This window comes from Struthio camelus, chromosome 22 (assembly GCF_040807025.1).
Source record: "Struthio camelus isolate bStrCam1 chromosome 22, bStrCam1.hap1, whole genome shotgun sequence".
Classification (NCBI taxonomy): domain Eukaryota; kingdom Metazoa; phylum Chordata; class Aves; order Struthioniformes; family Struthionidae; genus Struthio; species Struthio camelus.
In genome coordinates, this window is record NC_090963.1 from 8,450,164 (window position 1) to 8,463,404 (window position 13,241).

Consider the following 13,241-nt stretch of genomic DNA (forward strand, 5'->3'; position numbering starts at 1 on the left):
GCTCTCGGTGTCTGCCCAGCTTGCTCCCTACCCCAGCGCTCTTCTTCGGCACGTCCCACAGCACGAGATGCTCCTGGCGGCGAAGGGTGAGCATCGCTGCCTGCAGCGTCCCGGGGAAAGGACTGCAGCGTCCCTTCCAGCGGGGCAGGGTTGCAGCGCAGGTCCCTGTGCCTGTCGCAGGGCTTCTTTGCTACGTCGTTTTGCGATGAGCGCAAACCAGCAGGAAAGGAGCTCTCCCGTTGGGTGAGAGCACCCCTGGGTGCCGGGCTCTCGTGCTGCTCGCGGCGCGGCTGCTCGGCCCCGTGTCGCGCCGCTCAGCAGGGCTCCCGCTCAGAAGACACTTGGATCTGCCCAAAGAGGGTTTCTCCAGGGAGCTGGGGGCTCGGTTCCTTTGGCAGATCTGCTGCGACTCACAGCGTGAGCGGGTGTTTCCCTCCCGGGAGAGCGACAGTGGAGACCGTTGCTGACTTCCACTCAGACGCGCGTGTGCAAACCCACAAACGCAGCCCCCCAGCCCACTGCGGGGACAAGACAACGAGGAAAGAGCCCTCTAGGCTCAGAGACCCCCGGGGACATGCCGCCAGCAACACAGCCAAGCCAGCCCTCGCAGGACACTCGGACCGCAAAGCCCCCCCGTAGCCTGTCTGGGGAGGACTTTGCGGTGGGAGGGCGAAGGGCTTTGCTGCAACGATTGCAGGAGCTTTGCGGCTGCCGGCAGAAGCGCTCGGGGTATTTGCACCTGGGGGATTGCGTGTGTGATGCTTTGATACATATCCCTAGTGGCAGGTGAGCATTGGACAGGTGTAAACACCACGCTGAGAAGGTGAGGAAAGGGCTTTTGCCACGGTAGCGATGCGGAAGCAGCAGAGGTATTACAGCGAGCCGCTCGGCGCTGGTGGGTCAGACAGAGCAGCTTGCTGTGGGGAGAGGGACTTGCTTCCTGCGAGGATCGCTGCAGATTCGCCTCCCAGGACAAACGCTGGAGCGTCGCTGCGTCATTTGAAACGACTGCCGGCAAACAAAACCGTCAGGCGGACGGTGGGGATGGCTGCGCACGGCTTCCCGTGGAGGGCACGAGGTGACCGGCCGTAACTTTGGGAAAGGCGTTTCCTTATTGCCCGCAGTCTGCGCTGTGCACAGAGCTGCCTGGAGGCCATTTCTTCTCCGGAAAAGAAAAAAAATATATGGCACATCTGTTGTTTTATCTTTGGTGACATAACGGCCCAGAGTTATTTAAGGGGGAACCCCCCCGGGAGAGAATGTGCAAGACAATAATTAGCTTTTCCTTGAGATTAACTGCGGAGGCTCGAGCACCAGGAACGTCGTACCAGCAAAAACAAAAAAAAAGAAGACGACGACGACAACGATGACACAAGAAAGAGCAATAGAAACTTCCTAGAAAAACCTTTCGCCTTGCACTTGGAGATGTCTCTGGATGGCAGCAGTGCTGCACTTTCCGACAGCTCCGGCAGGGAAGGGTGAGTGACACTAAGGAGAGAAGATGGGTTGATTCAAGGAAGGAGCTTCAAGCCGGGTCCTGATTATGTGTTGGCCAACCTCCTGAGAGCTGACACCGGACTTGTGTCTCCCGCCTCTGCTCCCATCTCCTTGGGTTTCCGCAGTGCTCCCTCACCTCCCAGGTGCTGCCAGCATGCATTATTTATAGGCATTTCAAAACTTCTCCCGCTCTAGCGCGTCTCCGGCTTGGGTTATAAAACGGCTTGTCCTGTAAGCTGCAAAGAGCCAGGTGCATGGGTGTGAGAGTGCAAGTGATTGTGCTTGGTTTAAAAATAAAATCACCTTCCGCTCCTGCGTGGTCCAGCCTTGAGCTTTGCTACGCTGACACTGAAGTGGCGCGGGAAGGGCTGGGGCAGGGATAGGCGCCCCGGGAAGCGAGCGTGGAGACCTGGCCTTGCTCCGCAGGGACCCGAGGGCTTGAGGAGCAGGAGCTGAGGCTTGCTCCCGGATGGGGTTCATCTCCTCTTTTCTGGCACTTGCGCTGGTTAGAGGAGCTCTCCAAGGTCTGGCTGTATTCCTGGTGCTCGGTGGATGCGGCGGCTGGTGATGCACAGCCAACTGCTCAGCCCCCTACAAGAGGCTGTGTTAATGGACTGACTCAGTCCTCGCTTGGCAGGGCGCTGTCAGCTCCTTCGGCAACGTACGTTGGAGACAGATCTGACAAGTCCAGAGGTTGCAGGCACATCGAATCCACGAGAGTTGGTCCAGCCATCCTGGGAGGCGAGAGCCAGCTGCGGTATGCAGAGGCAGATCGCAGGCTGGAGCCTGGCTTCAGAGTTGGGAGCTGTTTAGATCTTGCTGTTCAGATTTGCATCCATCTTCGCTTTTCATCTCAGATTTGCACAGCCATTTCTTCTCCTGCTGCTCGGTCTCTTTGGTTTAATTTTTCTAAAATGACTTCTTCAAAGCATGCCTGACACCTCTGGAGAAACCAGAGAGCGTCTCCAGAAACATCTCTGTCTCCCAGGCCTTGCATTGCCTTGTGTGAAAACAGGCTATTTGGAGCAAGAGCCAGGGATGATTTCACAGTCTTTCCAAAAAAATTCTCGCTTAAGTCTTAGTTCATTGCTTAGTCTTAATTGCCTTAAGCCTATTGCTTAGCATTCGTAGCTGCACCCCAAACTTGGGGATAGCTTTTCTCAGAGGCTTCCCAGCACAAGGGAAGAGTGTGCATTAAGCCCCTCAAGAGCAGCTTTTTCACAGACTCCTAAAGCGTACTCTATAGCTCAGCAACCTGGACAAACATCCCACCATTGGAGTGTTTGCGCCATGCCTCATCGCCAAAGACAGGCTATGTCTGCAAGGGGCCAACCCCGAGTTGCTCAGCAGTGCTCTGGCTTGGGGAGGGTTAATTTTCCTCGGCAGGGAACAGTCATCCTTGGCAATCAGTCCGGTCGCTGAGGTTGTTCAGGCACAATTGTCTTCAGCTAACCCCGTCCCCCTCTCCGTCTCCCTCTTTGCGCAGATCTGAAAGGTGTGGTTTCCGCCAAGAACGATATCCGCGTGGAGATAGTACACAAGGAGCCGGCCTCAGGCAGAGAGACAGAAGAACATCCAACTATCAAGCAGCTGATGGTAAGGATTTACTTCTGCTCCCTGGAAGCACTCACTCTGGGTAAATGTTTGATAGTAATGAGCACGAGCACGTATAGTTCAGTGCCGTAATCCCCACTCAAGGCAAAGATGCTCTTCCAAAATCTTGCTCAGAGATGCACATTCCCCTGCCATAAAAGCTCATCAAGTGAAACTTTGCTAATGAGGAGGGAGAGCCGGGAGAGGTTTATTACAGTAGCCCAGCTGCCCACGGGGCTAATTGCAAAGTACGTTTGCCACCCCACACGGGGAAATTGCTGCAAACTGCAAATGGACACGCAGTAGGCGAACACAATATAATAATAAACTAATTAGCCAGCAATAACTGCACCCTTCTGAACATACTTTGGAGCTTTATACGTGCAAAATGAGTAGGTGCACATGAGTCATTTGCGGATTGTTAACTTTGGTTGGGGGTGGGGAGGGGGTGGCCAGCCCAGCCTGACGTGGCTCTGTTTGCAACCTGTATGTGTAATAACCTTGGAGAGGTCCCTCATGCCTGAAGCCTCTACTTCAACTTGAAGCCTCTGCCTTCACCTGAGGGGACCAAATGACAGGGGCAGGGCAAGATGCTGCTAAGTGCGATCCAGGGAATTCAGCCCCTGGCCAGATTCAGCTTCAGTCCGTGCGCTGGTGCATCACGTTCACGCAGCCCTGCCCTGGGCTGCTCCTCTCGGTGCTGTCACCGCCGTGCCCTGTGTCTGAGCGCCAATTTGCCTTTGCTTTGCTTGTTAGTGTCATGTTGTAAATGACAAATACAAGCCGAACAAATGGCACAGAAAGCTGAGCCACACGAAGGCGCGCGGCCGTGAAAGGTGAGACAATAGAGATATGAAAGGGGGAAGTGAGTGGAGAGGCGGGAGGCTGTTTTCAGGGCTGCTGGTTGGCTTTTCCTGCTCGAACCCTCCAGATTTTCGGGCAGCGCCTGTAAGAGCTGGTTTTCCTGCCTGCGAAAGCTCGCTGATGCATTACCGGTGGAGCCGCCAGGCTGAGCGCCCTGGGGCAAGCAGCACTGATTTCTGGTGGTGCACCTGTGCGGCAGGGGAACCGCCAAACCAGGAGGCAGGAGGGGACGAGGCGCTGATAGCACATGTTATCGCAGTGCTGCCAGTCCTGTGCAGAGGCCCTTCGTTCTCAGCGCACCTAACGTGCTTTGCCCAGGAGGTACCAGCAAAGGGCAAGCAAAGAAACAGCCAGGGCAGAGGGCGGCTGGCGCATGCCCTGGAGGGGATCTGGTCAAGGTGATCCTGGCCATCCGCATCCTGTGGGCCGTGCGTGGGCTGCTGCTGCTTTCCAAGCGGGGGGGGGGGGGGGGGGAAAAACCCACACAGGGTCCTGCTGGGTCTGCAGCTCTGAAGATGAAGCGACCGGCTTTGCTCTGCAGAAGGGCAGAGGAGGCTGGGCTTGCACTTTGGCCCGCGCTGCTGACAGGAAGGGGAATAAGGAGCTGTCTCTCCGTGGGACCCCCGTGCTGCCATCTGTGTAGCCAGCAGTCAACAGAGCCAAGCCCCGCCAGGGCTGTCAGAGAGGAATCGGCATCCCAAGGAGGGGTTGGGCTTTTGCCCAAGTGCTGTTCAACACCTCCACCAACAAGTTGGAAGCAAATCTAAAGCCACAGCAGAGCAGACATTCGCGTGACCTTTACCGCCGCTGAGCGGTAAATGAGGACGAGGAGAGTCGCGGGAGGCCAGCTTGCAGGCCGTGGTGGGGGCACGCGGGGTGCAGCTCTCGGCTGGCGCGTTTGCCAAAAGCAGGAGGCGCTTTTGCAGCACTGTGCGCCCTTGATGGGGCTAGTGCTGGAGCAGCGCGGAGAGCTGCGCCGTGCCCATTTCAGTGAGGAGGCTGGCAGCATGGAAATGGCGCAGGAGAAAAAAAATGACAACAGTTGTATGATAGCTGGGGAAAAAAAAAAAAAAAAAACCCTGCCTTCCAGGGAGACAGCTACGCAGCTCGTGTTTTAGCTTATCGGAAAGATTTTTGAGGGGTGATTTGGTTAGCGCATCGTATAAAGGGGCGATTTAAGTACGACTAGGGCAGGCAAAGTCAAGCACTTTCGAACACGACATGGGGCAGCGTAACCATGAGCGTGCCGCGCTGCTGGCCCCTCTCCTGTCCAAAACCACAATACCACTGTTGGGCCCACCATGTCCAGGAGGTTGGAGGAGAAGGTCTGAAGCCCCTGACGCTGACGTCGGGCCTCCGCTGCTTCCCGGCTGACCCCAGGCAGCTGCCGCCGGCCCCCGGTGCCTTCCTGGCGGGGAGGAGACCTCGAGGCCCCCTGCACCGCGCCGCCCGGAGCCTCGCCGCCCTGATCTGCCCACGGCAGCGGCGTCCCCAGCCTGCACGCTTGGCAAATGCTTCCCGCTTTCCTTGCCACGCTGCTTAGCTCGGAGTCCCCCGGGGACCCCCCCCAGCGCCTTCCTCCCCCTGCTCGCTGTTCACAGCAGCTGGTGTAAGCGGCCTCCTCCGGCTATTAGCCACCCAGGCGCCGGATGCTAAAGAGATTCCTAATAAGAGACTCCAAGTTTGTCAATGAAATGGCAGATGAAGTTAAAGAAGTCGTCTTTGCTAATGAGCAGCGATGATACCTCTCTGGCAGGAGCTGAGCGGCACGAGGGGCGATGCTCTGCGCCACTTGCTTGCTTGCCTTCGACCCTCACCCCAAGCCCTTCCTGCTGCCCCCGCTCCCTGGGCCGGCGTTATTTCCCCTGCTGGCTCTTCGTCTGCCTTTCCTAAGCTTATTGTTGTATTTCCTGCCCGGACTCAACCTCATGGTGTCCTTTGAAATTATCTCCTTGCCCTCAACAATGTTCGCAACACCTTGCGATTTAATATCAACCGCGAATTTCATTAACATGCTGGGTGCTCTCGTGGAGAGATCATTAATGCAGCTGTTAAATAAAACCAGGCCACACGTCAAGCGTGGCAGTTGCACTCGCTTGCAAACAGATCCCCTCTGCTCGACAGCTTGCTGCTTAGCATCAGCCTTTTCGCTCTTCCCAGACCGTTTGCAAAACATATGACAGGGCTCCTGTCCAGCCCGGCCTGAGCGGCGTCTGCAAAGCGGCGTGAGCAAAAAACCGACCGGCTCGCTGCTGCCGCATCCCTCCCACCCACCAGTTTTGTAATTCCACCGGCAAAGGCATCACGCTTGCCTGCCGCCGTTTGCTCCCCGCGGAGCCGCTGCTCCGCAGCACTAACGATGCCTTTGCCCCTACGTTTCCCTCGGTCGGCTTGGCTCTGCTGAAGCATTTCTGGTGAGCGAGTGCCAGAACGCGTTCCCTCCCCGCTCCCTTTTTCCTGAAAATTGCTATCGCATTTGTTATTCTCCAGCCATCTGCGACCTCCACGGCTCTCTGTGCTTTTCACAAATAATTATTCATGCATCTATAAATTCATTAACACCTTAGGAGACACGTCATGCTGTCTGATTTGCATATGTTCACATTGTCTCCGCGCTGTCTCCCCCCCGCCTTTGCTGCCCGTTAGCTGTTCGGCGAAGCACTGCCTACAGACAGCGAGAGGGCTGCGTGCCCAAGGTGCGCGAAAGCAAGCAGCATCCAGCGGCTGGAGGCCAAAGAGCCCATGAAAGAGTCAGACCCTGGAAAAAAAAATATATATATATATAAATCTGTATAGTGGTGGCTTTATCTTTGCCATCCTGTTCGGCTCCGCGGTCCAGGGTTCGTTGCATCGGCGCTGTGATTTGGCTCCTCTTTTGCCCAGTGTGTGATGAGGGGCTTGAAGAGGACTGGGGCTTTGCTAGCGCTGAGGCGCCACAGCTCTGTCTGTTGTCGTGGCTGGCTCAGTGACTGGTTTTCATTCCCAGCCGGTTGGACGCTGTGCCTCGGTTTCCCCGTCTGTGAAATGGTCCAGATGCTCTTAAATTATCCACTCCTCCACTGCTAGGAGCGAGCGCACTAGAGATGGGCCTAAAGTGACCAACATGCGAAGGCACGCTTCAGTGTCCCCGTCACAGGGCAGCCGGACCCAGGCATCCTATTTGGTACATAATTGAGGCAGAAGAGTCAAAATAACCCTTCCAGTGGAAAAGAGTGAGGGTATCTTCCTAGTTCACCTTCCTTTCCTGTCCCCCTCCTCCTGCAAGGCCGCTCTGCGGGACGAGGTCCCACTTTGTGCCCAGCCGGCAGAGCATCCCCGGACAGCGGCTCAGCTCAGAAAGTCAGCTCAGCGCCTCCCCAAAGAGAAACAAGACAAAGAAAGAGGTGCAATTTTTGGGGGGGCGGGAGGGGCACGTCTGCCCGCAGCCCAGCCACCCCCGGCTTCATGCCTACCCAAAGAGCCGGCATGAGCGCGGAGCAGGCAGTGCCGGGCAGCCCGCAGCGGAGCAGCTCCGGCCTCGCTGGCCCACAGGCCAACGGCAGCACAACCTTTAATAAGGGTCACGTTAACGAATGGCTTAATTGGGGAGTTAGAAAGTAACGGAGGCAATTTTTGTGAACTGCCGCCGTGGCCGCGGCGCGGGGGGCTCGCTGCGCGGGCTCCCAGTGCCCTCTGACGGCGCGCTGGCTCACTGCAGCCCCCGGCTGGGCCCGAGGGCGGCCGGCTGCCCGAAAAATCGGAGCGGGAGAGCCACATCGGATGTGGGGCACCTGGAGCCTTGGTTCGGGCCGCCGGTCGCTAGCCGGGCCCTGGCTCGCCGGCGAAGCACAGGCTTTCCAGCTAGGGCCAGCCGCCCGATGGCAAAGCAGCCACCGCCTCTGGGCTTTCAGGCTGGGCATCGCTGCCGGCCGCTTCGCCGCCCTCCCCGAGGCGCTCGCAAGGAAGGGTCGTTGCCGTCCCGCTCGGCAACAAGGGCGACTCAAGTGAAAACGCCTGCTCCAGCCAGGCTCCCTCCTGCCACCCCGCTGGGCCTCGGCGCGTCGCCGCCGGGCTGGCGAAGCCGGCTTCGTTAAAACCACCGGGAGGCAAATCTTGGGAGAAGAGCTGGAGCCCCCTCTCTCCTCCCACCAAAAGAAAAAAAAAAAAAAAGAAAAATCACAGGCTTTCACCTTAATTACAGCATTACGGAAATGCCAAAAACTCTCTGGGATTTTGAAATGTTTTTAGCAGCTGATTTCAGGTTAGACGGAAAGGATGAGAAGGGAGGGGGAAACCCAGGCACGTCTTGCTTTTCGGTTCGGGCAGGTGTGTTGGCGTCAGCAATTTGCAGCCCCACGGCCAGGGCAGCTGTGAATAATTCAGCTCTGCCGTCAGGCAGAGTTTTGTAGGCTCGGCCAGAGAAAAATAACATCAGCTGAGGGCACCGCTTTCCCCTTTGGCAGAGCTGGCTGGGGAGCGGCCAAGGCCCCGTCTCTGCCGCCAAGCTGCTGCAGGCTTGTGGGTGCTTTGGGTGGGGTGGGGGGGCTTCGTGGGGGCGCGGGGCCGCTCACGGCCACTCGCCTCCTTTCCCAGATGGACCGCGGGGAGTTTCAGCAGGACTCAGTGCTGAAGCAGCTGGAGGTGCTCAAGGAGGAGGAGAAGGAGTTTCAAAACCTGAAGGTGAGCGGGTCGCACCCCGGGGCGCTGGCACCCTGGCCCCGCGGGCAGCCGGGGGCAGGGCCGGCCCTCCCCACCCAGGAATTGCCCTCCGCGCCCCCCCCCCAGGTGCCCCTTGCACCCCCCCCTCATGCCCCTCATGTTGCCGATCCGAGACCTGGCTCCCTGGACCCGTCCCCTGCCCAGGGGAGGATGCTGCGGTACCCAGGGGAGGTGTTGCCATAGCGACCGAGGCCGGTCCAGGTGCTGGCCGCCACGGGGGCCGGGGTCCAGGCTCTCCCCTCCCCAAGCCCGAGTTAGGGGGCCGGGCCCAGGCAGCCTTCAGGAAAACCGGGGGCGGGGGGGGGGGGGCTGAGGAGGCCACGCCAGGGTAGTGGGGCACGGGGGCGGGGGGATAACGCGGCCTCCGTCGGGGAGGGGAACGGCGCGAGACGGCAGCCGTTGGAGGCAGGAGAGGATGCCGCAACCGCTGCCCGTGCCCGCAGGACCCCACCAACGGCTACTACAGCGTGAACACCTTCAAGGACCACCACTCGACGCCCACCATCTCGCTGTCGGGCTGCCAGCCGGACCTGCGGCCCGCCAGCAAGCAGCGGGTGCCCACCGGCATGTCCTTCACCAACATCTACAGCACGCTGAGCGGGCAGAGCCGCCTCTACGACTACGGCCAGCGCTTCGTGCTGGGCATGGGCAGCAGCTCCATCGAGCTGTGCGAGCGCGAGTTCCAGCGCGGCTCCATGAGCGACAGCAGCTCCTTCCTCGACACCCAGTGCGACAGCAGCATCAGCAGCAGCGGCAAGCAGGACGGCTACGCGCAGTTCGACAAGGCCAGCAAGGCGTCCGCCTCCTCCTCCCACCACTCGCAGTCCTCCTCCCAAAACTCGGACCCCAGCCGGCCCCTGCAGAGGAGGATGCAGACGCACGTTTGAGCGCCCCGGGGGGACGCCCGCGGGGCTCGGGAGCCGCCGGAGGAGCCTCGGAGACGTCGCGTGCCCCCCACCCGCCCCGGGAAGCGGTTTGCGGGGTGGGGGGGGAGCAGCGCAGGAAGCGGCGGAGGCCGGACGCGGCGCTGCAGGGAAGGCGAAGGGGAGGCCGAGCCTCCGCGGCGGCCGGACCGAGGCGGGCAGCGGAGGCGAGGGGACACCCCGGGAAGCACTTTGAGGGGGGGGGGAGAGACCCCCGACCCCCCCCCCAGGGGGCTGCGAGCACCCACCGACTCGGCTCCCGCTCGCATTTTTTTTCGGTGTTCGGTGTCCATGATAATACAGTCCGTTTCGGGGATCCGGCTCGCGGTTGGGGTGGGTTGGGGGGGGGGGGACCGGGACCCCCCCCCCCGCGGTGTCACCCGCGCCGGCCCGCCGGGGCGAAATAAAACGGCAATTAAAGCAGAGGGAGCCGGGGGCGGGGGGGAGCCGTCGCCTCTTTTCTCGCCGCCAGGGAGGGGGACGGGGCGCCCGGGGGCCAGCGCGCTCCTGCCGCCGCGGGGCTCGAAGGGGGCTCAGCGCATCGCCCCCAGCTGCAGCTGGGACGTGGGGACAGGGGATGGGGACGTGGCAGGAGGACATGGGGCCACAGGGCTGTGGCATGGGGACAGGACAGGAATGGGGGGGTTGGGGACATGGCCCAGGGACACAGGAGAGGGACAGGGGGTTTGGGGACACGGCCCAGGGACATGGGCTATGGCATGGGGACACAGGATGGGGCACGAGGACAGGGGGTTTGGGGACACAGCCCAGGGACACAGGCCATGGACAGGGGACAGGGCACGGGGACACGGGGCTTGGGGACACGGCTCAGGGACACGGGCCATGGCACGAGGACACAGGATGGGGCACGAGGACAGGGGGTTTGGGGACACAGGCCATGGCCCGGGGACAGGGGGGTTTGGGGACACGGCCCAGGGACACAGACCATGGCATGGGGACACGGGACAGGGCACGGGGACAGGGGGTTTGGGGACACGGCTCAGGGACACGGGCCATGGCACAAGGACACAGGATGGGGCACGGGGACGGGGGGTTTGGGGACACAGGCCATGGCCCGGGGACAGGGGGTTTGGGGACACGGGACAGGGCACGAGGACACAGGATGGGGCACGAGGACAGGGGGTTTGGGGACACGGCTCAGGGACACAGACCATGGCACGGGGACACGGGACAGGGCACGGGGACAGGGGGTTTGGGGACACGGCCCAGGGACACGGGCCATGGCACGAGGACACAGGATGGGGCACGAGGACAGGGGGTTTGGGGACACGGCCCAGGGACACAGACCATGGCACGGGGACACGGGACAGGGCACGGGGACAGGGGGCTTGGGGACACAGCTCAGGGACACGGGCCATGGCACGGGGACACGGGACAGGGCACGGGGACAGGGGGCTTGGGGACACGGCTCAGGGACACGGGCCATGGCACGAGGACACGGGACAGGGCACGGGGACAGGGGGTTTGGGGACACAGGCCATGGCCCGGGCCCAGGGACATGGGACAGGGCAGGGGGACAGGGATGGGGGTTTGGGGACACGGCCCAGGGACACGGGCCATGGCACGAGGACACAGGATGGGACACGGGGACAGGGGGTTTGGGGACACGGCCCAGGGACACGGGCCATGGCACGAGGACACGGGACAGGGCACGGGGACAGGGGGCTTGGGGACACGGCTCAGGGACACGGGCCATGGCACGAGGACACAGGATGGGGCACGGGGACAGGGGGTTTGGGGACACAGGCCATGGCCCGGGCCCAGGGACATGGGACAGGGCAGGGGGACAGGGATGGGGGTTTGGGGACACGGCCCAGGGACACAGGGCCAGAGGCCAGAGTAGCCCAGCCCACAGGGCACACGGAGCCCACTGCCCCCTGCACTCACACTCACCCTCACCCGCACTCACCCTCCTGCGTGCCTCGAGCCCGCCCTCAGCCTGCCCTCATGGCCCCCTGCACACATGCACACTCATACTCACCTGAGCCCATGCTCAACCAGTGCTCGTACCTGCACTCATTGCCACACTCATTGAGCATACACTCACATCCCTGCTCACCTGAGCCCACCCAACCTGCACTCATCCCTGCACTGTCACACTTCTGCTTAAGTGAGTGTGAGTGGAGGCTCAAGTGTGGTCATGTGGCTGCAGGTGAGTGCAAGTATGAGTGTAGCAACAGGTGAGTATGACTGCCAGTTGCGTGCAGATAGCAGTGCAGGTGCAGTTGAGTGTGAGTGCAGACAAGCGTGGCAGTGGGGGTTCAGGTGAGATGTGAGACCAACATCAGGTGAGTATGAGTGTGAGGGGAGGCTTAAGTGAGTGTAGCTGTGAGTACAGGTGCAGATATGAGTGTGAGTGCATGTCCTAGTGTGAGGACAAGTGAGTGCAGTTCTGAGTGTGAGCCCACACTCAGCCTGCACTTACACTCACTTGGAACTGCACTCACACACTTGGCCCTGTGCTCACACGCACCTGATCCTACACTACTTCTTGCACTCATCTGCACCTGCACTCACTTATACCTGCACTTGGAGCCACACTTGAGCCTCCACTCACCTGAGACCACGCTCAATCTGTGCTCAGATCAGCACTCACACTCACCCCCTGAACGCACAGCCACACTCAAATCTACATTCATACTGGCACCTGCACTAACAGCCACACTCAAAGCTTCCACTCACCCTCACCTGAGACCACCTCAACCTGTACTCACACTCATCTGATCCTGCACTCATAGCCACCTGCACTTCAGCCTGTGCTCACTCAGACTCACCTCAACCTCCACTCACAACTGCACTGACTTGAGCTTGTACTCCCACTGATACCCAAGACACTCAGTCTGCACTCATACTCACCTGATACTGCACTCAAAACCACACTTAGTTGCACGTGCATTCATACTCAGGTACCTGAGCCCTTCCACAACCTGCACTCTTACTTGCACTCACCTGCACCTACCCTCACCTATGCTCAAAACCACACTTGAGCCTGTACTCACCAGCACCTGCAGGCACACTCACTTGAGCCTTCACTCGACTTGAGCCACACTCATTCCTGAGCCCACTCAACCTGCACTCATACCTCATACTCACCTAAGTGATCCTGCACCCTGCCTGCACTCACTGCCACACTCACCTGCACTCAAGCCTGTACTCACACTCATTTGCACCTGCACTCAGTCACACTCACTCAACTCAGCACTCACCCTCATACCTACCTGTACGCACACTCAACCTACATCCACTCAGCCCACACAGCCACTCAGTGTGAGCCTCCACTCACACTCATCTGCACCCACACTTCTTGTACCTGCACTTGCACTCACCTGCACTCACAGCCACACTCAACCCAGCACTCACCCTCACATTTTCCTACCTGCACTCAAAGCCACACTCATAGCTGCACTCACCCTTAGCTGAACCCACATTCAACCTGCACTTTCACACTCACAGCCACACTCACTGATTCTGAATTCATGCTCATACTCGCCTGCATCCACATGCAACCTGCACTCACAGGCCCCTGCACGCGCTTGAACTTGCACTGACAACCTGAACTCACACTCATATCCACACTCAGCCGCCACTCACCCATCCCTGCCTTCATACCCTTGCACTCGCACTCGATGGCACTCACATACCTAC

The 13,241-nt window shown here is 59.9% G+C and overlaps 1 protein-coding gene across 12 annotated transcripts in view; it reads left to right on the forward strand.

Annotated features, from left to right (window-relative positions):
- Window positions 1-9,994, forward strand: part of KIRREL3 (kirre like nephrin family adhesion molecule 3) — a 385,983-nt gene extending 375,989 nt beyond the window's left edge. For 10 of the 12 annotated variants that reach the window (XM_068916750.1, XM_068916743.1, XM_068916744.1 and 7 more), the window contains 3 exons: window positions 2,984-3,093; window positions 8,527-8,613; window positions 9,096-9,994. In XM_068916750.1, the coding sequence (XP_068772851.1) occupies window positions 2,984-3,093; window positions 8,527-8,613; window positions 9,096-9,539 (641 nt within the window). In that variant the 3' untranslated portion in view covers window positions 9,540-9,994. The remainder of the gene's footprint in view (window positions 1-2,983; window positions 3,094-8,526; window positions 8,614-9,095) is intronic. The other 2 variants (XM_068916745.1, XM_068916746.1) reach the window with 1 other exon arrangement.
- The last annotated feature ends 3,247 nt before the right edge of the window (window positions 9,995-13,241 follow it).